This window comes from Mixophyes fleayi, chromosome 1 (genome assembly GCF_038048845.1).
Source record: "Mixophyes fleayi isolate aMixFle1 chromosome 1, aMixFle1.hap1, whole genome shotgun sequence".
NCBI classification, from domain to species: domain Eukaryota; kingdom Metazoa; phylum Chordata; class Amphibia; order Anura; family Limnodynastidae; genus Mixophyes; species Mixophyes fleayi.
In genome coordinates, this window is record NC_134402.1 from 419,526,550 (window position 1) to 419,551,690 (window position 25,141).

Sequence of the window (25,141 nt, forward strand, 5' to 3'; positions counted from 1 at the left end):
ATACTGTATATAACAGTATGTAGTGTATGGGATGTGCAGTGCTATAATATACATATTATATGAAGTATAATACTGTATATAACAGTATATAGTGTATGGGATGTGCAGTGCTATAACAGACATATTATATGAAGTATAATGCTGCATATAACATGATATAGTGTATCGGATGTGCAGTGCTATAGACATATTATATTAAGTATAATACTGTATATAACAGTATATAGTGTATGGGATGTGCAGTGCTATAACAGACATATTATATGAAGTATAATGCTGTATATAACATGATATAGTGTATGGGATGTGCAGTGCTATAACAGACATATTATATGAAGTATAATACTGTATATAACAGTATATAGTGTATGGGATGTGCAGTGCTATAATAGACATATTATATGAAGTATAATACTGTATATAGTGTATGGGATGTGCAGTGCTATAATAGACATATTATATGAAGTATATTACTGTATATAACAGTATATAGTGTATGGGATGTGCAGTACTATAACAGACATATTACATGAAGTATAATACTGCATATAACAGTATATAGTGTGTGGGATGTGCAGTGCTATAATATACATATTATATGAAGTATAATACTGTATATAATAGTATATAGTGTATGGGATGTGCAGTGCTATAACAGACATATTATATGAAGTATAATACTGTATATAACATCATATAGTGTATGGGATGTGCAGTGCTACTGCTAGAACAGACATATTATATGAAGTATAATACTGTATATAACAGTATATAGTGTATGGGATGTGCAGTGTGGTCTTTGCCTAGGTCGCTCCTCCCCCTCCTGGTCCTCTACCTTAGGCCCCGCCCCATCCTCCAGGCCTCCGGACACCTCTGGCTGGGCGCGTTGTAATTGGCTGGCTCTTTCCATCCGGGTACTTTGCGCAGTTGCAGCTCGCTCGCCTAGAGGTACCAATATGGCGGAGGTAAGCTAGAGAACCGGGCCGGAGCGGGGGGAGGGACGATACACACGTAAATCCCGGGCTCCGAAGTCACCGAAACCGGCAGAATCCCCTCAAAACCTGACCCTTACAGCTCCGCCTAGCACTAGGGGGAGTCAGGGGGCGGAGGGGCCGCTATACACAGAGAAAATAGCCTGTAGGCCGCGGGTGGGAGCGGACTGTCCGGGGCGGGGGTGGGACCGGGAACTAATAGGCGGCGGCCAGGCCGAGAGTTTCCGGTATTGGGGTCCGATGGGAGATCACCGTGTAACCGATTGTAATCGTCTTTTTCTGCTTCGGTCATCATTCTCCTACTCCCAGGAGTATTATATGATGGACAGCGAGCCCTGCCTGTCATAGTTCTGTCCTGCTGGTGTATATGTACCTCCAGTATTACCCCACCTGCCCCATCACTACACACAGGTCTGTATACTACTGTATATGTACCTCCACCTATCCCATCACTACACACAGGTCTGTATACTACTGTATATGTTCCCCCAGCATTACCCCACCTGCCCCATCACTGCACACAGGTCTGTATACTACTGTATATGTACCCCCAACATTACCCCACCTGCCCCATCACTACACACAGGTCTGTATACTACTGTATATGTACCCCCAGCATTACCCCACCTGCCCCATCACTACACACAGGTCTGTATACTACTGTATATGTACCCCCAGCATTACCCCACCTGCCCCATCACTACACACAGGTCTGTATACTACTGTATATGTACCCCCACCTGCCCCATCACTACACACAGGTCTGTATACTACTGTATATGTACCCCCACCTGCCCCATCACTACACACAGGTCTGTATACTACTGTATATGTACCTCCAGTATTACACCACCTGCCCCATCACTACACACAGGTCTGTATACTACTGTATATGTTCCCCCAGCATTACCACACCTGCCCCATCACTACACACAGGTCTGTATACTACAGTATATGTACCTCCAGCATTACCCCACCTGCCCCATCACTGCACAGGTCTGTATACTACTGTATATGTACCCCCAACATTACCCCACCTGCCCCATCGCTACACACAGGTCTGTATATTACTGTATATGTACCCCCAGCATTACCCCACCTGCCCCATCACTACACACAGGTCTGTATACTACTGTATATGTACCTCCAGCATTACCCCACCTGCCCCATCACTGCACAGGTCTGTATACTACTGTATATGTACCCCCAACATTACCCCACCTGCCCCATCACTACACACAGGTCTGTATACTACTGTATATGTACCCCCAGCATTACCCCACCTGCCCCATCACTACACACAGGTCTGTATACTACTGTATATGTACCCCCACCTGCCCCATCACTACACACAGGTCTGTATAGTACTGTATATGTACCTCCAGTATTACACCACCTGCCCCATCACTACACACAGGTCTGTATACTACTGTATATGTACCTCCTGCATTATCCCACCTGCCCCATCACTACACAGGTCTGTATAGTACTGTATATGTACCCCCAGTATTCCACCTGCCCCATCACTACACACAGGTCCGTATACTACTGTATATGTACCCCCAACATTACCCCCCCATATCCCATCTCTACATACATATTTGTCCTGTTGGATTTATACAGTGGGGGAGTACAGGCAGCCCCTTCTATAAACACATATGTCTGTCCTCCTATATATAGCATTACCCCCGTTTTGCTTTCTGTGTATACCAGTTTGACAAGTCTGATTTGTGGAATTGTTCTCAAGTATTCTTGGAGCTACATTGCAAAAAAAAAAAAAAGTAGAGCAAAAGCAGAGAGATTGATCACTGTTGTATAGCCAACCACTATGCAGATTAAGCAATTATATGCACACTGCTAATTTTGTTTCCTTGTTTGTTTTCTCTTTCTACACAGGCTTCATTTGGCAGTTCGAGCCCAGGTTTGTCCTGTTTTTACTTTTTACCATCTAAGCATTCCTACATTCTGGCTTGTTGAGACGTTAGATGCAGCCATGAAAGAGGGCATCTTCTAGCTCTCTGCAGTCAGCTGACTTTGTGTTTCAGTTGATGAGGAAGTAGTTTTGCTGAGAAGTCATCTGTCTGGTTTAATTGTCGATGTTTTCGTAATATGAGCATTATTTTTCTGTCAGTGATCCTTTCAGTAGAGTTTGTAAAACATGTGTATATATAGCAATATTGTTACATAGATCACTTTACTTATGAAAAGTTCTGCCTTGCAATTTTCACATTTTAAAATGTAACATAGTCAATAGTTTAAGAATTATACCAACATGTGTTAAACATTAAATCCCTGAAAGTGTGTGTATATATGTATATTATTTATTTCTCCTAAAACGTGAATTAGTATTTCATTCACTTAAAACAGTTTATGTAATTGGTATATGTTTGACTTTTTGCAACTAACTTATAAAATGGTGTATAAAGCAATAACTTGATTAGAATTTGTATTTTCAATACATTGACTCCTTAATCAACATAAAAAGTGCATAAAGCAGTTTATTTGCTATAGTTTGTGCAAGTTACAACTTGCTAGTATATTCAAGGCTAAAAAAGGAATAATGAAAGCGTGGGGAAAAAAGTGTATTTATCTTTGTGTTTGACTATGAATGTCGTAAGTGCTTTTCAAACTATTTAAAACAGCAGGTTAGACTAATGAAGTCTGAGCTGCCATTTTTTAAAATGGCGACTAAATATGGTTCCATTTCAGCCCCTCTATAGAGCGCTGAGAGCAACTTGTTCTAGCGCTTTGCCCAGTTAAAATTGAACTTAGAATGCTTTCGTTCTTTTGAAGTTATAGGGTACGCTGGGAGCCCTGTATTTGTCATACCGTGCAAAGATTTTTTTGTGTATACAAAAGAATATTTGGCATCGCTATACTTGCCTATTAAATGTTGGGGGGGGGGGGGGGGGGGGTTCTATTGTTGCAGCTATCTCAAAGTTTTGGAAAGAGTCATGGAAAATTGACTTTTTGAAGGAAAAAAAAATCCTAGTTTATATCTGAAATGCTGCAGGCATCAATGAGGAGTAAGTCGTCTTTGCAGCAAGAGTGCAAATGCCTTTGCATTCTTTCTGTTTTGTGTCTAATTGAACACAACTGTCTAGTTATCAACTTGTTTCAGAATTGTAGATCGCCGTCTCTCTATTTATTAAATCTTTATCTTGGTTTCTTACATTTTAACTCTAAATTTGGTCTTTGACACAAAGTGTGTGGGTAATTTACCTCTGATCAGAACGTGACTAATTAATGTGGAGAGGAAAAAGTATTTAGACAATATGTATATATTTTTTTCCCCTCCATATTGACACATTCTCAAGTACCTCTATGGATAGTACTTAAAAAAAAAAATATACTTACTATCTAAGCTAACTTAGGATATAATAGCACCAGTCACACTTGGCAAAGTAGTACTAGTGCTACTTGTCTCTTAACAAAAGATCTAACTTTCATTTTTTTTTTATATTCCTCTTAATGATTTTATATGGTCAAGAGCTTTATCTGCTAGTTCTAAATTCTAGTTAAAAATCGGTTATAATTTTTTTTTTTTTTTTTGTAACAATTAAATAAAACATAAACAATCCTAAAACACACAGCAATAAACATTTCTAATAACCTAAAAAATATCTTTATTGGAATTAATATATTCAGTATTGTAGACCCGGATTGAGAGAAGAATAAGTCTACATACGTTCAAGTCATATGATACCAGCCAGCAGATCAGCTTTACAAATACATAGGTGTGTGACACTTTTAGACAAGCTGCCCCAGTCCCATTGATCTTGCAGTAAGGGAGTGTGTGCATGAAAAAGAATTGTACTTGGTAATTAGTCAGCAAGCACAAGTCATAGTGGTGTCACATCTGAGCTTAGGAACTTAATGTGAGTCTCGAAAATACTGTTTTTATTTCAATTTTTCTCTGAAATAGATAACTACTGAAGCATTTCACAATGAAATATTCAATCAGAATGACAAAGAGAAAGTAAAGGTAATTTGCATAATAACAATTTTTTTATTTTTTTTCATTTTCTACAAGTGCTTAAGTGAGACTGGTGCTTTAAGAAATTGGAGGGTATATGATTGTCAATGTCTTATGGGTTTTCGTTTTTTACAGGTAGTTGGTTATCAGTTCACCCTAATAGAATGCCTTATATTTTTGCTTCTGGCAGACTGAGTTGGTAGCAAGACAGATTATTATTTTTTTATTTTTTTTGGATGTGTCTGACTGTGTGGAAGTCATTTTGACTGGCACACCTACCTGTTTGTTTATTTTTTATCTTTGTAGTGGCGGAGGTTTATTTATTTTTTTTAAAAAAAAAACAAAACTTGCACATTACCCTTAAAGATCACTTGACTACACACAGTGGGTGTATGAATTCTGTGAGCAGAACCAATATAAACAAGAATGCAGTCTATTAATTCACTATGACTGACGTAAAGAGCTGTAAGCTTTGTCACTAGTGATTTCACTGTCTGCTTTCTAATGAAAGTTGGTTCAGCTCATACAGTGGCTGCCTCCACTGTGTATGGGTGACAGGTGTGCTTTAATACTCTGCTGTACATACACAGCGCATAGATCTGTGAATTCAATAATAGCTGAAAGTGTATTGTATTTGTATCGTGTTCACTGAAAGGTAGGAACAGAGGGAGATGCTTGCAGCTGTCATAAATACTTTTCAGATTGAGGGCACATGGTGTTCTTTTATTATAATAATGCTAATAAATACCATATCCTATTTTAATCATTGGACAGTTAGATGTTTGGGAGCCACATTATGTATAATTTAATCTTGTGTTGGTTTAAAATAGTACCCAGGTAATTGTTAGGTGTGTCCTCTGCACCTCAGATGATGCACACATAATGTTCTCACTTGAGTATTGTAAATTTAGATCTGCTTGTGACACTTTCTTGGAGTACTCATTAAATATCTTACATCCACAACAATGTGACTTAATCTAACCGGATATGAAAAAATGTCAGCTTTATACCTCAAAGTGTTTTTATGCAACATTTAATTTTATTTGAAATCTGCCTTATAAATAGAATTTATTGTAACAAACCTTGACCATCATTGTTTTAATTATTTTAAGCAATGATTTGCTTTGTTTTATCTCTTTATTTATTGCAGTCGGCTCTCTGTCATCTGAGGATCATGACTTTGACCCTACGGCTGAAATGCTGGTACATGATTATGATGATGAGAGAACTCTTGAAGAGGAAGAAATGAAGGAGGACGGCAAAAACTTCAGCTCTGAAATTGAAGACTTAGAAAGGGTATGTACCTGTCAGGGGTCTAACATAACACAATTGCACGTTAAACCACTTGTTTGCAGTCTAAACTGACACTTTACGTAATTTTATTCTTTGTGAAAGAGAAGAGGCAATAAATAGTAACAGATAGAAAATGTAAATGATGTGAGCTGGGGTAATCTCCTATTCTTGCACATACAATTACTATTCACGTGAAGCTGACTGGTAATCCAACCAACAGTCTAATAACAGATTGTTGTGATGAGCTTTGACCTAACAATGCTGTGTGGTTCTCTAAACTGAGAAGTCATTTAGTTTAATTAACATACGTTCGTTTAGATTTTTGTTTTTCTTCTCTTCTTGCAAAAAAACAATAAAGTAAACATGAAAAAACATTTGAATTTGGCCACTTTGAATGTACTTTTTAACCACCCACTACATCTATATATTGTCATGTAAAGAGTGTAAGATAATATAAACTATATTTAACTCTGGTAAAAAATATATTCTGTATATTTGTTCATTCCATATCTATCCTGCCTGTTAGGTCTTGTTCAAAAGAGCCAAATTCTCGTACTACATTCCACACTGACCATGCCAGGAGTATACCTCTGTCAGGTTATATATTGATCCCGATGTCACACTGTTTATGCTGTCCAACAGTAGAATACACTGTACAAAAGTGACCGTGAGAAAATGGTATCCACTTCTTTTTCTCGCCGTTAGGTCCCGTGTATTTGCTCACAGCATGGTGTCTGGATCGATAGTATTTATCTGATGGTATGGTCTTGTGTGCTGGGTTATATGAATTTTGGGTTTGATCTGGCACACAGGAATGCCCATTGTAAAATTTTAATTGTATTTTCACAGGAAGGAAACATGCCTTTGGAAGATTTATTGGCAATTTATGTCTATGAGCCTGCAGATCCTGTAATGGCGGGATCCAGTGCTGGTAGTTCTCCCAGTGAACTTGCTGATGAGCTGCCAGACATGACACTGGATAAAGTAAGTGACTGTAATTGTGGGAAGTGGACAAATAGAATGTTTCATTGATGCCTAACTGTTTTTAAATTGCAGAATACTTAAACATTCCACAAAGAGTAGTAATTAACACCTGAAAATATGTGACTTAATTACTGTATTTTAGATGCCATTAAAAAGTGAAGACATGAGGAGAAAAATAATTTTGTCTGTTTTTGTTTTATGGTTTTCTTTTGAAAGTTACTTTTATGGTTTAGTTTAGGACACTGTTTGGGTACACTCCATAAGTCAGGTTGCCAAGAAATTCCTGCTGACATGTAATTTTTCAGTTCTTTCTATTGATGTCAAGGTATACACATCTTCCCTGGCTCCTAGATGTCCCTGGAGGTTACATGATTTTGTACACCTGTGATTTGAGGGAATTGCATAAATGTGACTTTATTCTGCACCTCATTATAGGCTGTCATATCAACAGCATCAGTACAAGTTTAGCACAGAGCGCATCTGTACACTTCTACACGGCAGTTTACAGTGTAGCTGCTGCTACTCCTTTCTTTTTTTCTTTTTTTTTTTTTTAAACTTGTATTGTATTTTCTCAGGAGGAAATTGCTAAGGACCTTTTGTCAGGTGATGATGAAGAAACGCAATCTTCCGCTGATGACTTGACGCCATCTGTCACATCACATGAAGCAACAGACTTTTTTCCACGCCCCCTAAGATGTAAGTGAGAAATTGAAGACTAAGATCAGAGTGGGTTAAAAATCTGTCTAATAGTTAATATCAAAGTATATTCTTGGATTTTTCTCAAATCCCGAACTACATACAGACAAGTCACAGCCATTTAAGGGTGCTGTGCAATTTGGGATAAAGGAAATTTCTGCTTTACAGTCCACTCTTTGTGACCTGTTTTACGGTCTATCCCTGTTTTTTTAGCTAAAATCAAAATGCATGTCCTAAATAACATTCCTCTTGTTGGAAAGTTACTAATTATCCAGTGATCTTCTCAAATGCTTAAGTGCTAAATTGTAGATAGAAAGAACAATGTGTTTTCTTTTTTATTGCAAATAGCGAACACAGCATGGGAAGGAGATAAGGAGTCAGAAAGTGAGGATTTGGAAATGGATTTTGGAAACTCTTCAGAGGATTTAAGAAAGGTGAGTGTCAAACACAGCTCGGAATTTCAGCATTAAACTTTACTAGTAACTAATTCATTAAAACAGATGACAAATTGTAAAACAAATGGTAAATAACACTTTTCTCTATCCAGGAAATAATGATTGGTTCACAGTATCAGGCAGAAATCCCACCATATTGGGGACCCTACAATATTACAGATTTATCAGGTAAGTAGCTTGGAGTCAACTGTGGTAGTGTGAGGACTGTAGCTTTATACATATTATGGTTTGTTTGTACTGTATTGTGAAATGTTCTAGTGTGACTTGTATAGTTGTGGTGCACTGTAGTAATTAGTGTGTATGACATGATTTTCAGAATATGAACATCAGGATCAGTTAATCTGGAGCCCAGATGTACTACCCGAGAGAAAAGTGGAAGATTTTCTTTTAGAAATCATGAGAATTGACGAAAAAAGGATGATTGACAGAGTCCCAGATGAGATGATTATCAAGGATGATGATCAGGTAAATCTAGGTTCAGTTCTCAGTATCCTCATGCAGTCAGAGAAGAAATATATGTAATAAAAGATTGTTGGTAGTCCTACTGTAGAGGAAAGGCTTTGACAAGACACCTTGTATTTGTGTCTCATAGCCATGGTTATGTGTTCATCTGGGGACTTGATTTATCCTTTACACCTTAAATACAGTGCGGGAAGTAACGCAAATTACAGCCTGGCTGCTATGGGCAACAGCACCTCTCTCCTTTGCACTTTCACAAATGTTTCTCGATGTCAGCTCATGTATTCTAATTGTAGACTAGCATGATCATGATCCTATCAAGCTCAAAGTTATGACCACAAATGTTATGTGAGAGAACAAACTTGCATAGTGCATTTAATTAATTACAGTTGATGCATACCCTGGGGCCTGTGAGAGAGGTACCTGTTCTCAGCTCACTTTATAGACAAATATTATAACATCTGTTACCCTTCCAGGGCCAGCACTGACCAAGTAGATCTTTAAATGAGGGGAGGTGGACACATTATACTGGTTAATGTGTGCATTCATTGACCCATTCTGTTCTTTTGCAGGCGCTGCATGAAATCTTCAAGTGTCAGTACAACATCAGAGAGGCAATAGAGAGGGTCTGCAGTAAAAGGAAGTTACGCGGTAAAGTTCTAGGGATATTGATTGGTTCTTGCATGTGATGTATAAGCAGTGTACAAATTCAGATGTATTTAACTTCAAAACAGAACACACGCAGACAAGTAGGAGACTTTAGTGGTTGGGACTAAACTTCCTGTAGCCAATTAGACCTTTGCAATGTAACAGCCATACAGAGTGTTTCAGGAGATGGGTGATAATGTGACACGTCCACTTGTGTGGTTATGTTGTTGAGAAATGGGTGAAAACAAGCAAACTGTCATATCTGTAACTGGTTCCAAAGCTAGTGGGGGTCACTCGCCAATCCAGAAAACCATGTCTTTTGATTTTTGGAGATAAAAAGGGTTTGTTTTTGGAAAGGAGGTTTTCAACCTTCAGGTTATGAATAATTGACTCTTCTGCAGCTTTTACATTGCTTTTTCTTTGTAAATTCCTTGTTTGCTTAAAATCAATACCTTAAATTTGCTTAAAGGTGGACGGCCCCATTAATGTTACAGTGCAACACAAATTCTTCGTCCAATTACACAACAGCCGGCAGTTGTAACTTTATTTTATAATTTTCAGATGAGATCAAACCTTGGACGGAGGAGGAATGTAGAAACTTTGAACATGCACTTATAATATATGGGAAGGATTTTCATCTAATACAGAAAAACAAGGTAACTGTCCATTTATATACATTTTCTGGTTCTTTTAGGAGTGAGGGGTGTTTATTTTTATTTATTTATTTTTTTCCCCTGCTAGACAAACTGTTTATAGAACTGAATTTTGGTAAACAAGTGCTTATGAACACACTTTCTGTATTATGTACTGTGGAATATAAAGCAGTGTCATTAATATTAAAGAATGTCCTAAATGAATAAAATATCAAAATATTAATGAAACCATTTGTAATGGTGATAATTGGATGCATGCTGTATTATGACTTTGGTCAGACTGTAAGGTAACTTATAGACTGCATCCCTGGGCACCTTCAGTTATATGTGTGTCTGACAAGTCTGATCTCTATATCTGACTGCAGAGCTCACCTAGGGCTAGATTTACTAAGCTGCGGGTTTGAAAATGTGGGGATGTTGCCTATAGCAACCAATCAGATTCTAGCTGGCATTTTGTAGAGAGCACTAAATAAATGAAAGCTAGAATCTGATTGGTTGCTATAGGCAACATCCCCACTATTTCAAACCCGCAGCCTAGTAAATCTAGCCCCTAGTAAATAACATGTTTTACTGTATGGACTGACTTACACTGAGCTCACCCGTCAGCACTACTCAAATATGACTCTCTATGGTTTAAACTGGATCTCTTAATCTTTTTGTGGTGTACAGGTGAGAACTCGGACAGTTGCAGAATGTGTAGCTTTCTATTACATCTGGAAGAAATCTGAGCGGTATGATAATTTTGCCCAACAGACAAGGTTTGGAAAGAAAAGATATCACCATCACCCAGGAGTAACGTGAGTTTCTTTACTGTACCTATTTTGTTGACTTGAGTCTTGCGTATTGGACACCTTTTTGTTTTTGACCCGGATTCCCCCTCCCCCATACATGTGCGAGCTCACACATATGTGCATACAGTTTCCCACAAATGCTCATTTGATTGTTACTTCGTTATTTGTTACCCCATGGATGATAATGGATGGTGGTTATTCTCCCTCCCTAGGGATTACATGGACCGCCTGGTAGATGAAGCAGAGGAACTAGGAGGTGCCGAAAATCAATCAGCCTTAACCTGCCAAAACAGGACAGATTCCATCCATGTCTCCCAGCTTAATTTATTGAACTCAATCACTGCTAATGACCTGACAGGTGAGCCGTTCTATAAACCTTGTGAACGTGTGTGTTTACCGCAGCGCACAGTGTTTTCACTGGTAACACATGTGAGATAACAGATTTATAACCAGTATCTCCCCCCTTTTATTTCAGCGCTGACTAACAGTGTAGCAACCGTATGCAATAATACAGACGTGAACTGTTTGAACGATGGCTTCCCAGCATTGGACACATTACCCCGGGGCCCAGTAAACCATGTGCCTGTTGGAACAGAAGACTTGCTAACACTGCCCAGCAACGGGGAAAGTGATTGTTTTAACTTATTTGAGACTGGATTTTATCCTTCCGAGCTCAACCCTGTGAGCTTATGCAACGAGGAAGCTGAGCGGCCAGCGAAGAGGATAAAACTGGGGATCTCCGTCCCAGACTCCTTTATCAGTGATGTTTCTGTAAATAACCTTGGTGTGGACTTTGAAAACCATACACACCACATTACTAGTGCCAAAATGGCTGTAGCGGTGGCAGACTTCAGCAGTCTATCTGCAAACGAGACAAATAGTTTTATAAGTTCACACACACTACATCATACAGCCCTGCAATCGGAATAATTCCACCTCCAGCCCCCCACAAACATTGGGGGCACTGTTGTTGAAAATCTGATCATAAACTTCGGGTTTGCAAAGTCTTTCACTGGAAGTTTGGACTTTTTTTTTTTTTTTTTTTTTTGCTATGACATCAGTGATGTCTTTGTATGTAAAGAACTATATCTTGATTTTGTCAAGAATTAACTTCATTTTGGTCCATTAATGTGGAAAAAAAAAAAGACAATGTTCAGCAGAGTTGGGAACTCAGATTACGTTCTGGGGAAGCAGCTTTAGGCTTAACTTCTATTTTTGTTAAAAAATCTGTAGATAACTGGGTCTCCATCTCAAAAACAAAAAAAAAACAACCAGCACAGGTTCTGAGTCACTGAAATTGGCATCTCTTGGCCTAATCTAACTTTGCAGCAGAGAGTGCAGTGTAAAACCAATGTTTACAGGTACCAATCCGATCCCTGCTTAATGTAGCATTATCTTATATTTTGTTTTATTTTATTTTTTTTCAAGCAGGGCTAGGATATTCTAATTAGAACTGCACAAAGCTCCCATCATTATCATTATTGTTTTAATACACTATCTCTCAAGAGATGCAAAAGAAGAGCACGTGCGCTTCAACCGCGCCAAAAGCTGACACATGCGACAGTATATGCTTTGTGTAAAGAAACCATGTGCTCGGATGCTGTAGCGTATTTTACATGACGACCTAATACTGCCAGAGTGGATCTGTGTACTTTAGCAGAATGTGGTTTTTCTTTTTGTGGTATTGCAATTTTGATTAGGGGGTAACACTTGTCTACAGCATTTGAAGATTGTAAAATAAATTACACATGAATCTGTGTATCTTAAACGTTCCTGAGGAAGCGAAGATTGTCCCAGCTTTGTGGTGAAGTTTAGAGCCGCACCTCCTTGGTTTACATTAAATCGGACAAACTTTTGAGCATAGTTTGGGCAGATGAGCGTGTGTACTGTAAGAGGCGCTGGATGTAGCACTCTCTTCCTACATTGTGGTTCAAGATGCCCTGATTTAATGTATCTAGGTTAGAGGATAATCTTTTGTGTAGACTGCTTAATGGGCCAAAGCTTTCCAATACGTTACTAACCGCCTCCTCCAAGAGCCTCTGATTTTGTGTTCTTATTGCAGATGTGATCATTTGAAAAAAAGATTTGCGCATTTCTCCGTGTGCTTCCTCTGCCAAAGAGTCCTTCACGTCACTGTTCACTTTGCCTTCCAACCTGTCTGCTATCTGCCACTGAGAACTTCGTTCTTCACTGCTGCTCTGAATAAGCTCAAGAGCTGACAACGCTTCTCATTGTTTTCTCACACGAGACGCTGCCATATTGCCATGAGGAGAAGAGCGTACATTCACCTTTCATTCAATACAAGAGGTGTACATGCTTGGGAGTTGTGCAGAATGTATAGTTTGTAGGTAGAATTGAAAGGGATGGGTATTTATTAAGCTTACTGTGAACTGCTTTTTTTTTTTTTTTTTTTTTTTTTTTTTTTTGGTCCGTCTTAAGTGACCGCTTGTCACACTTTTTAGAACGTTTTGAAGGATAAAAAGATTTACACTGCAGGCTTTATAACAAAAATAAATTGATGAAAATCTATATTTGCCATATTCAGTATGCAGTTCAATAGTCATTATTGATACATTGCGCATAGCAGCCCTATTTTTGTTTTTTTTCTTTGTGTTTTCTTTGAGTTTGTATTTGTTTATTTTAAATAACAAAGATGGATTTGCTACTATAAACTCATCTGGGATTTTTCCTATCACTTTCACACCACCATCTTTTTTATGTTCTACGTAATAAAGATCATTAATACCCCACTACCTAGAAATGGGTTTACAGCTCCCTATCAAACTCATTATATAAACATGATTGATTGATTCAACCCATAGCACTTTTAATGACCATGATCATTCTCAATAGCAAATGCAGTACTATTCAGTTTATCTATGCATTGCTGGACTCTCAATCTATAAATGAGGAGACACTCAAGTTTCTTGCCCATAGTTTTGGTTGTCAGCAAGTTGTACGGACACTTTTTAGTTCTTTTACAGAAAAAAAATTAAATTTTATTTTTGACCAGATTGATTTTCAGGTTCAATAATAAGAGTTAAGCTAGCAAATTTGTGCTTTTGCAAGGCTGTTTTACTGTAGTCTGTGGATTCTATTCTTTCTGCCAGAGCCTGCAAAGCTTTTAGGTTTTGGCTTCTAACTAGCCTTTTTTTTTTTTTTTTTTTTTTTTTTTTTTTCCATTTTTTGTTTTGTTTTTTTCCCCCATTGCTGATCGTGTGGGCAAAAGGAGTGTTTGGAAACTGTGAGCTAGCACTAAATATTTACCTCTAATTCTCATTATGAGGCAATAATTGCAAGAATTTTGTAAATACCTGTAAATTTTCTTACCTTGGATATCTATTTCTGTAATATTGTTTTCAGATTTCCTGCAGTGTATAGTAACATTTTTGTGCATGCATAATGTGACATGATGTGTACCACTATTAACTTTACCCATGTAAAATAGCTATTTATTGTTCCTTTTTTTGTTTTTCCTTTTTGTTTTTTTACTCTTAAAGCTGGGCTTTCTGTTAAGATGTCACTCTAGGTGTTAACCCCTGAGCTGCCGCAGGGTCCTGTATCACATTGTAAAGAGAGATCTTAAGATGTTTGTGTTATGGGCTGCACGGTATCTCAGGCTTGTGTGGGAACAGCTCAGAGGTTCCTAGATTTGCATAGTTTGATGTATATTTGTGGCCTACGCTGACTGGATTCAGCAATTTTCTGGGCCAAACCAATATTCACTACGATCCAGTCAGTGTAAATGAGTCTGGATATTGGTTTGGCCCACCAGTCTCTTTAGGCCACAAATATACATGAACATCGGCATGAAGATACCTGCAAACGTGAAGAATCGATCTTGCCTTTTTGAATTTAAAAGTTTAAAGCACAATTTTTCTAGGAAACTGATTTATTCTTTGTTTTTGCAGCAATTTATTTCATGCAGGCAAACCAAAAATATCCATATATATATATATTTTTTAACAGAGTGTCTGGATCTCTGTTTCATGAGGGAGTGTAATGGGCTGTTTTCTAGCAATACTGCAAGCAGGTAATGCATTAATAATATGGCAGTCACCAACTGCCGAGAGAAGCAGTAAACGTAATTGTTTGGCCTGATAGAGATGTGTGTGATGCAGATTGAGAGTTTTATTTTTGACCGTTTCCTTTTATATATAAAGTACTAGAGCCACAAAACAAAGGGGAAAATTAGCTATGGGAAAGGTGCAGTCTCCTTCAACCAATTATTAGGCGTGGGTCTCGATATTTAATAACTTGGGTCAATTAGTTGTAATCTATAGTTACCAGACAACCCTTCATCATGTTTAGTGCTAGCTATTAGTATCCAGTATTTATAAAGCACCAACACTATAGAACTGTACAACTTGAGTGATCTCTTGTTACTGTAAGTTGCAACACATTTGTGTGAGATTCCATCATCTCAGGCGGGACTTGTCACCTGACCCTGAAATGCAGGACTGCTTCATATCTATTGCAAATTGACAACTAAAATGAGTAAATCGCCCAGAAAATGTTTCTGTGAAATAACCAATGTTGCCCATAGGTGGACATGTATAATAAAACCCCAGCAACACATTGGCAGATAGCAGTTATCCATATAGTGCTTGTTAGACCATGAAGTCAGGTTGTCATGTAGGTTTGAGCGATATTGTATTTTTCCATCACGCTACAAGTTGCCATTTCTAAAGACATGTTAAATGTAGAGACCAAATGCATTTGCGAGCATATAACTGCAGTGTTTGGGTCCCTTTTATTTGGACATACGATCACATTTCAGATTCCTCTGCATCATGGAGGCAGCAATTTTGTGGGTGAACAAATCATAGTGCAGCATAATAACTCACTGTGACGAAGTTCCTAGTGAATATTGGTTCAGCTCACAAATGGCTGACTTTGCTCTGTTTAGGGATACGCTTAGGACTGCACCTTTTCTTAAAGTCTAATAACTAGCATGCTTCTATATTTCACTTTAACTTTATTCCCCCCTCTACATTTTTGTTATGTGAATGTTTGTTTTGGATCTTCATATTTTTTTAAATATTTTTTTTTTTTTTTTTTTTTATTATTGCTGAATTTACTTGAAGGGTGTATAAAAGTTGTAAGTAAATACTATAGTGTGTACAATTAGGTTCACAGTTGTGCAGTGTTATTTTCCTCAACATACTGGCAAAACCTAAAACTGTGCTCCATGACGGAGCCGTAACACTTTCCTGTATGTTGTGTGTGTAATTTCATACAGGACCTGGTAAGCCACCCCACCTACAAGCAATTAGAATACTCTATTTTTTCTAAGACCTGAAAACCATACACACATATAATTTATTGGAAGGTAACTTTTTAAGAAAAATGGAAATGATTGCCATGTTTATTTGTTAAACTGTATAAATATTCATGTTGTATCACCAGTGTTTTTTTTTTTTCCCCAGTATAAACAGAAATTAGCAGTATAACTCTAAGGAGCATTGGGTGACAATCAGAACAACCTTTAGTATCAAAGGCTCGAGGAAGTCACTATTCATTGGTTTTAAAATTTTGTACATAAACACTTTTTTTTTTTTAAAAAAAAACATTATTTTGTATTTTTGTTGTACTTTAAATAGCTGGTGTACAGTTCCAGAAATAAAAGTCTGGAAATCTTACCTCCTTATGTGAGCGTATTAGATTTCTCTTCAATGAACTTTCTTCCTGTCCTTTTTCACTGTCACTATATGAATCTAAAGACACTTTGCTCAGGTTCTACACTACATGATCTCTAAAACCATGAAGTTAAACACATCTGTACACTGCATCTGTCACCTCTTGAAATGGGTTGGGTACCATTTTACGATGGCGGTAATACCGAAACCTCCAAAATAAATGCCGACTGGAAGAATGCCTAAGAAAATAACGATTGCTGTAAATTTCGGCAGTTAAAATAGACATCACTGCTCATAGTCTCATTGATATCTCTGTATTTAAAGCGCTTTAATTACAGAGATATCGGTGCGGCTTTGAGCAGTGACATGAATTTAAACTGCCAAAATTTACAGCAATCAGGATGTAGCGTAAAGATCTCGGCTATCTAAACTGTCATTGTTAGTGTAAGTCATTATTTTCTTTTCTTAGGCATTCTTCCAATCGGAATATTTCTTGGAGGTTTAATTGTTGTCGGTATTGTGGTAGTCATTAATATGACTACCAACGCTTGAAATAAGTGTTTGGTTTCTTTTACAAAGCTCAAAAGGCACTATAAGTGTAAAACACTGATCTGATGGAAGAGTGCAAAAGCAAACCATACCACCATATGCAAATATAGGATTCGGCTTGAGAGTTGGACCACAATTATTATCGTTATACTTCCCTTTATTCAGCTTCCATAGCTTGAGATGGAGTTGGGACGTAAGGAAGTTACCTGGGCAGTGAATGAGGAAACAGCTGTTTGGGGTGGCATCAAAAAGTCCCTTTGTCTTTCGGTTTTTACTTGGTGTCCAATGCAATGTGTAAAAAGACAAGTGACAGATTCTCTTTTTTTATAAATATTTTCAAAATAAATATTTGGGTCATAGTAGTGTAAGAATATAAAACATCATTAAGGTATCTCTTTAGAGGTGCTTATTTTGAAAACAAAATTGTGCTGAAATATAGTGTGAGGATACAGATTAAAATAAGCTCTTTTATCACACTGACTGGCCTGTTTGCCCAGAGACAGCCTTATTTGCCTCTAAGTACTTCTAGGGGTCTAGAATCACTCGGGCAAAGACAGTTTTGGGGGGGGGGGGGGGGGGGGAAGCAATTGGGAAAACACTTGGGATCAAAGAAAGGGTAACAACTACCAGAGGATTCAGGCTCCCGTAGCCTACTCGGCTACTGTAATGAGGCTGTAGTTGCCAAACTTCTGTACGGCTATCAGGATGCTGAGCCACAGTTTTCTTCTCCACTACCAGCGAAGTAGGGACTAATACCACAGTCTTTCTGCTTTTGGTGGGTGCACAGTTACCAAGTGCACTGAGTCTTTAAAGATCCCTGGGAGCTGTTTCTGCCAATGATCAGTGTAACAGTAGCTGTAACCCCAACTTAAGGACTGTCCTGAATTGAAGAGCACCCAGTTGGTAGCAGAGTTCCCCCTTTAAAACAGTCCAGTTTCCATATTGTTGTGGCTTCAGATGGCAGGTTTTAGATAAGTAATTCCCCGCTGTGTGGCATACCTACATATGGGAGGGTGGCCTACTAGCCAAACCCATGTCCTTGGCTTGCAGCAGGCTCTCTAATCAGTGGCACTGGGAGATCTAGCTAATCTCTGGAGAACAAAGAACATACATTTGATAGGTAGTAAAACTTGGATGTCCTTTAAAATCTGCTTATATCTCTCCTTGAGTGAACTCGTTTAGGGTGTCTTCTAGTTAAAGTGATCCAAGAGCTGAGTAGCACAGCATGGCTGACTGTGTAAGAGAAGCAAGTCCAGCAGAGTTTGGTTACAGTTCAGTGCAACTCTTGGTGGTGCTGAGTAACTTCCTGAGTGGTAGCTCTTTTTGGGAATAGTTAGGGAATCTATCGGCATATAACGAATAGACCTGGCAGCATTTAAGAGCTGAATAAATATTTTAAACATATCCCACTTTAACCAACAAGCAGAGATGAGAGGATGCAAGCCTGGCTTAACCTTTATTTCTCAATCATTCAATCTGGAGGACACTGCTACCATGGGGTTGTATGATGGGACTCAGGAGTTTGCACTTAAACAGTTAAACTGTTAATGTAACTGCAACACCTATAGCTCCCTAATGTTCTTTAAGTGCTTAATTTTAGCTGCTCTGCAGCTATTTCTGTAGGTTAGATTTTATTTTTTTATTTTTTATTCATTTCTTAGTGATTTGTGACATGTGCTGTGTGTTCGCTCCACAGTGCTGACAAGTATAGTCTGCTGAGGGAAACTAATCCCCACAGACATACTTAGTAGATGTACAGATGAGAGCCAGTGGCTCTCACAGAGAGTACATTTTGCTGTGCCTGTTTCCTACAGTCACTGTGGCTATCACTGCTGTGAACTATTATTAAGCTGACTAACCGGCGCTGCCATTGGTGGCATAGAGCGCCACAATGTCAAGATGGTGGTCTATACCATGTCTCTCCCTCATAGAAGAGGGGAAGGGGAGACTTGGTTTGTGGTACAGCACCATTAACAGAGCTGCAGTGGACAGCGGATGTTGTAGGCGTACACATAGAAGCCTTGCAATCGGCTCCAGCGCAGAGGAGCTGAGCCTCGATCATATGATGGACAAGGAACAGTGGTGAGAGAGACTGAGGAGGAGCATGTCATATTCATATATGACTGCTCCCCCTTAGCAATGATCTGTTCCTTTGGAGCCTATTCAGGAGAAGTGACAGCTGAAGAAACTCCTGAGTGGTTTTACCTTGCAGACACTGATCACCTTGTAGACTTAAGATATAGATATATATATATATAACCACCTTCTCCAGCCCTGGCTAGCTCATGGGCATGGGTGTAAATTACCAGGGGGTCGCTGCACATGCAGGTCATTTTATTACAAAGTCTCTTTGAAGATGGTGGGACCCAGGTCATGTACCTTTGTGGTGCAGTGCATTCAGATGTTTCAATAATTTGGGCGCCAGACCATCGCTATGTGGAAAAATATAATATCTTTATTTACATGCTTCTTCATTCCAGCACAAATAGTGATAAGTAAATATATACAGCTCCTATACACACCTCCCGTCTCCTCCTGCACAGTGCATAACGGTCACATGGATCCAGGGCCGGATTAACCCGAGGTCTAACTGGGCTACAGCCCAGGGGCCTCGGGCATCCAGGGTGCCTTTGACAGTGATCAGCGGCATTATTGCTGCTGAGCCTGTCACTGTATTGTTACCCCGGTGCGCTGCAATCTCCTTACAGAGGAGATCTCGTCAGTCTCACTCTCACAGGATCTCAGTAAGGAGCTTACAGCGCGCCAGGGAAGTAATACAGTGACAGGAAGAGAACAGAAAAAGATAAGTGCTTGGGGAAGGGCGGCACGGGGGGGGGGGCGGCCCTCAGGGGAGCTGGGCCTCACGGGGGAATGGTGGCCCCCTCAGTCCAGGGGCCGCCATTCCCTTAATCCAGCCCTGCATGGATCTTCTCAGCTGCCTCTGACCACCATTACTCTCCTCACATCTCCAGCTGTCACTTCAGTCACTCCCAAGCTGCTGCTTTCTTCATTAGCCTCTGGTCACTTTCTCTAGTTTTGTGTCTCTCTCACTGATCTAACCAGCCTCTAAGTCTCCTCTTGTCACTGGGGGTCCTCATGGCAGCTGTCACACTTACCCTCTGTTGGTTACAATGGGGTACCCCCTGGTGGTGGGGATCCTCCTATGGACATGTCCCTAAGGGCTGACATAAATAATTGCATCCTCGAAGGCATGAGCTGCACACTCCCTTTACTATCCAAGGACCCGGGACCACCCTCCACCCTCTTGGGTCCTGGCTTGCAATATGTCTTCCACACACTCCCCACTGTCACACTCCACACAGGTTCTGATTCTCCCAGATCAGCCTTGTTGCTAAGCAACCCTTCTGCTGTGTCTGCTCTGGGTACCAGTGCCAAATCACACACTCAGTCACTGGAAGGCGCCAACAACACCAGAGGGGGTGTTACATTCTCCCCCCATTAGCTGGGCACCCTAAACTACACCTTAAGTTGGGTACACACTATTGAATTTTCCACTAACCTTTTATGCTGATCGATTCTGCATCCGATCGATGGTCCGATCGCTTGGTCCATGGACTGCATACACACTAGCCTTGTTTCAGACCATAGGGAAGAGCGGCCGTCCCAGTAGCGATTTTTTACAGCCATGCTGTCGTTAGCAATGATTTTAATTTCGTACACACTGAAGCAACATTTGCGGGGCATGTAACGATATACCAAAGACATTAGCATAAAGGGGCAGAGCTTTCACTATAATTAACACCCAAAACCGCATAAAAAGAGAAGACCACACTGTCTCTTCATTCATTCCTATAAAATAGAAGTTAATTACCATACATAAAATTTAGAAAAAAAATGTAACTTGTAAAGTGCAATGCAATGATTATTTCCTAATAATAAAATCCCTTCGTATGTGGTCCTGTATGGGTTAAAGTTATAGCCCAAAATCTCCATACACAAGGTTATTATACACAAATAGGCATCACACACAATGCACCATTCTCTGCGGGCATCATCGCTGATTGGTCCACAGCAAAAACGAACGCTCATGTCTGAGTGGATAAAATGACAGGAGCCTGGCTGGCGCCGAGGAATGTGATAAGATGGCGGGTGAGGAGAAGGTGTCAGTGGGGGTTGCAGCTATGGAGACGGAGACGGAGACAGAGTCAGAGATGGTGCTGAAAGGGCCAAAAAATGTTGAAAAAGTTAAGGTGGGGATGGAGATGTTCAAGAAGAGCAAAGCCAATGAGCCCAAGAGAGGTGGAGATGATGTTAAAAGTACTGGACCAGTACGACTACGACATTAAAAAAAAGTGAGTAGTACGTGTAGTGTACCTGTTTGAAGGACTTTATGTATTTCATTCTAGTTTCACATGAATCAATGCAAACGCCTGATTTGGAACATAGATTTTTTTTTTTTTTTTTTTTGTCAGAACGAAGAATTAACGGTGAAAAGGCCAGTTTAGGTACCACTGATACCACTAATCATCATCACCATTTATTTATATAGCGCCACTGATTCCGCAGCGCTGTACAGAGAATTAATTCACATCAGTCCCTGCCCCATTGGAGCTTACAGTCTAAATTCCCTAATATACACACACAGACAGACAAAGAGTTGAGGGTCAATTTTGATAGCAGCCAATTAACCTATGATGATCATCATCATCATCATCATTTATTTATATAGTGTCAACATATTCTGTAGCACTTTACAATTGGGGACAAACATAGTAAACTAATAAACAAACTGGGTAAAACAGACAAAGAGGTGAGAAGGCCCTGCTCGCAAGCTTACAATCTATGGGATTATTTGTATGTTTTTGGAGTGTGGGAGGAAACCCACACAAACACGGGGAAAACATACAAACTCCTCACAGATAAGGCCATGGTCAGAAATTGAACTCATGACCCCAGTGCTGTGAGGCAGAAGTGCTAACCACTTAGACACCGTGCTGCCCTACACTAATGTAACACCTGTTATCATACAAGAAAACATTGATGTTGAATACCAAGATATGAAAGAAGTTATACACAAAGGTATTTCAGTGAACATGTGTAGACAACTAAATACTCTGGGCACATACCTGTACCGTTATAATAACCAAAATGGCGCCAATTTTCCAGAATATATGGAGGTTAAGCCCGCTATTATTGCGATTGTGCCAAAGACACCACAACATAAACTGATCTGGAGCAGTGTGCAAGGTGAGCAAATGAGAGTATTTCTGTTGTTGGAAATAGATTACAGGTATAGAAGTTTAATGGTAAACATTTTTTTTCCAAAGGGAATATAAACCCAAGCGACATCAAGAAAAAAATTAAAAACCTTGGGAAAAAAATTGTTGAAATGTGTATGCTGTTTGGAACTGTTTTGCCACAATCCACTAGCACCTTTAAAGTGTAATACTATTTTTTTCACTTGTCATATTCTGCAATAAAAAAAATTGTACTTTTTCCTGCAATAAAACTGTTGCATTAACACTGTGTGGTTTATTCTCGGTATTTTACAAAAACGAATAAAGGTTAATTTGACTTTATAAGTTTAATAGTTATAAAGTAATAAGTTTATAAAGGGTAAATATTAATAGGTTCCCAATATAGATGCAAAGGGAAATAACACACATGCTTTACACAAGTGTAATAGTCTGCAACCAGACAGGTGCAATTACACATGTATACAAAACACAAGTCAGTGATGTGCGATTACCGCACCACGTGGGACTGGTACAGGCATCACAAATTTACATACACACGCCCCCCACGTCGAGGAAGTATCAGAGAATTTTCGTGGATCGGTCAGAAATTTATACACACTACACAACGGAAACGAGATTGGAACTAAAAATATTGAACGGTACGACCAACCAAATGAGGCGACTATCGTCCATTTGGGCAGACTTTCGACCATCGTGTCACTACACACACTGACTTTCGAACAAGCGGTCGTATGTCGGCTGGTTGAGCCGATTATTGTACAAAAACCCTGTAGTGTGTACCTAGCTTTATTGGGGGCTGCCTAGCTAATCAGACTCGCTCACAAACAAACCTGATTCTCACAAGCATGTAACACAAAAAAATTCTACATATGTTTGCATGTGAAATCACAGTCACAATGTGCTGTATACAGCACATCACAAAATTGTTAGCATGAACTTTATACATTTCATACCCCACACTCCTCTCAATGGGTTTAAACACTTGAATCATAGGTGTTCTCTTAAACAATGCCCTATTTCTCAGTAGGCCTACAACACATGTGGCATTTATGCTAAATAAATGTAGCACCTGCCCATGCCTGCCATTGTCTCCCCCCTCCTGGGTCAAAAAGAGATAGGTGGATCTCGTGGACCCTTCTCAGTGAATATATTTAATATATTTTTCCACTGAGGTGAAAGCAATGAACACACATTTTAGCATGACAGTACCTCTGTGTCTACGGAGAATGACTGGCACCCCTGGAGGTCGCACTACAAAATATCACATAGGCTGGAACTTTTCTCCATATGCTGCAATCCATATTCTCAATTTTAGCTTGGCAGGGTCCTGTTTCTGGACTCCCTCTGACTCACTATCATCACAAGATATGACAGCTCCCTCAGTGATTCCTCCCTCCTCTCATAACTCCACAAAGAAAATTTTGGCCGGGATTCACTTCTATTTTCCCACCCTACTCTGGCTCTCAGCAGCCATCTTGGAACACTGTTCCTCTCTATAACTCCCACTGGGTGGCATTTGGCCAGCGGGGTTGCCTTCCCCTTTTCTGTCCTCAGCTTTAAGCTCTCTCACACAGACAGTCTGCCTCTCTTTGCTCCCCCCAATCCTCAAGGAAGGGCAATATGCAGACTTCTCATGCTGAGTAACTTTCTTCTCACTTCACACTCAGCTGGGTTAAGTGACACTGCAACTCCCAGCACCCGACACACCGCTACTCCATACGCGGTTCCAAACAGCACTTCGGTGCTCCTGCCAGTTGTACTGCCGGTTTACACAGTCCCTTCATGGCACACATGCCTAGAAAGATTTGCCATACAACATATTGCGTCACTTCTCCCTTATCACCCCTTGGTCTTTGTTGGGCACCTAGAGATGGTCAGACATAGTGTCCCAAGGGTGTTGTTCCGGCTGGGTGCACTGCACTTATACCCTGTGTCCATCTATGGAATAGATTAAATACACCCTTTGGATAAAAACTACAATTTGTCTTAAAATCCTATGTATACATATATATGTGTAGATATAATATTATATATATATATATATATATATATATATATATATATATATATATATATATATATATATATATATATAGATAAATATTAGAGGTGGGTGGGCTCGGTTTCCAGAGATCCGAATCCATCCGAATTTCGCCTATCCGAGTACCGAGCCGAGCACGCTCGGTACTCTCCCGCCTGTTTGTAATTGGAATCGAAATCGAGGCAAAATGTCATTGTGACGTATTCGTATTTCTGAGCTGGAAAGCATAAATACCCGCCTCCACAGCAATCCATCGCCATTTGACAGAGGGAGAGAGCAGGGTTAGGTCACAGGCTATATCAGTGCAGGGACAGAGCAATAATTGGACACATTACTGTTTCTATTCTATACAATTCTAATATTAATACCAATTGTTACAGCAGTAAGAGGAGGATAGGGGAGGGTTTTTTTCAATTTCTGGCACTCCAAGTGCTTTTGGGGTGTCCCTTATTCCCCATTCTTTTGCAGTAATTTTTCTGGCTGTCAAAGGTCATATTTGTCAGCAGTATCTATCTAATACCATTTTGGCACTACAATTGCTTTGGCCTCATTAAAATGGAAAGCAAAGCAGTCTACATATGAGCAGAATCAGCAACCCGTTTCTGTCACCAGTCCTGTACCAGTACGTCATCTGGGAAAGGCGATGTCAAAGTACATAGTCTTTTTAAATAAGGGGAAAAAACACACACCCAAAAAAAAAAATTACCATGTTGAAGCAAAAAAGAAGTGTAACTGCGGAAAAGTTA

The 25,141-nt window shown here is 39.5% G+C and overlaps 1 protein-coding gene across 4 annotated transcripts; it reads left to right on the forward strand.

The window, feature by feature from the left end:
* The first annotated feature begins 877 nt into the window (after nucleotides 1-877).
* MIER3 (MIER family member 3) lies at nucleotides 878-12,719 on the forward strand. Of its 4 annotated transcripts, none has more exons than XM_075183312.1 (14): nucleotides 913-965; nucleotides 2,889-2,913; nucleotides 4,918-4,977; nucleotides 6,119-6,264; nucleotides 7,111-7,245; nucleotides 7,821-7,941; nucleotides 8,290-8,375; nucleotides 8,489-8,564; nucleotides 8,713-8,861; nucleotides 9,428-9,506; nucleotides 10,065-10,159; nucleotides 10,826-10,953; nucleotides 11,160-11,305; nucleotides 11,423-12,719. In XM_075183312.1, the coding sequence occupies exons 4-14, from the start codon at nucleotides 6,166-6,168 to the stop codon at nucleotides 11,875-11,877; spliced, it is 1,569 nt and encodes a 522-aa protein (XP_075039413.1). In that variant the 5' UTR covers nucleotides 913-965; nucleotides 2,889-2,913; nucleotides 4,918-4,977; nucleotides 6,119-6,165; the 3' UTR covers nucleotides 11,878-12,719. The 4 variants fall into 4 exon arrangements, with proteins under 4 accessions (XP_075039404.1, XP_075039413.1, XP_075039421.1 ...); XM_075183320.1 differs by lacking the exon at nucleotides 913-965 and adding an exon at nucleotides 1,242-1,403; XM_075183329.1 differs by lacking the exon at nucleotides 913-965 and adding an exon at nucleotides 2,278-2,296.
* Nucleotides 12,720-25,141: the final 12,422 nt, after the last annotated feature.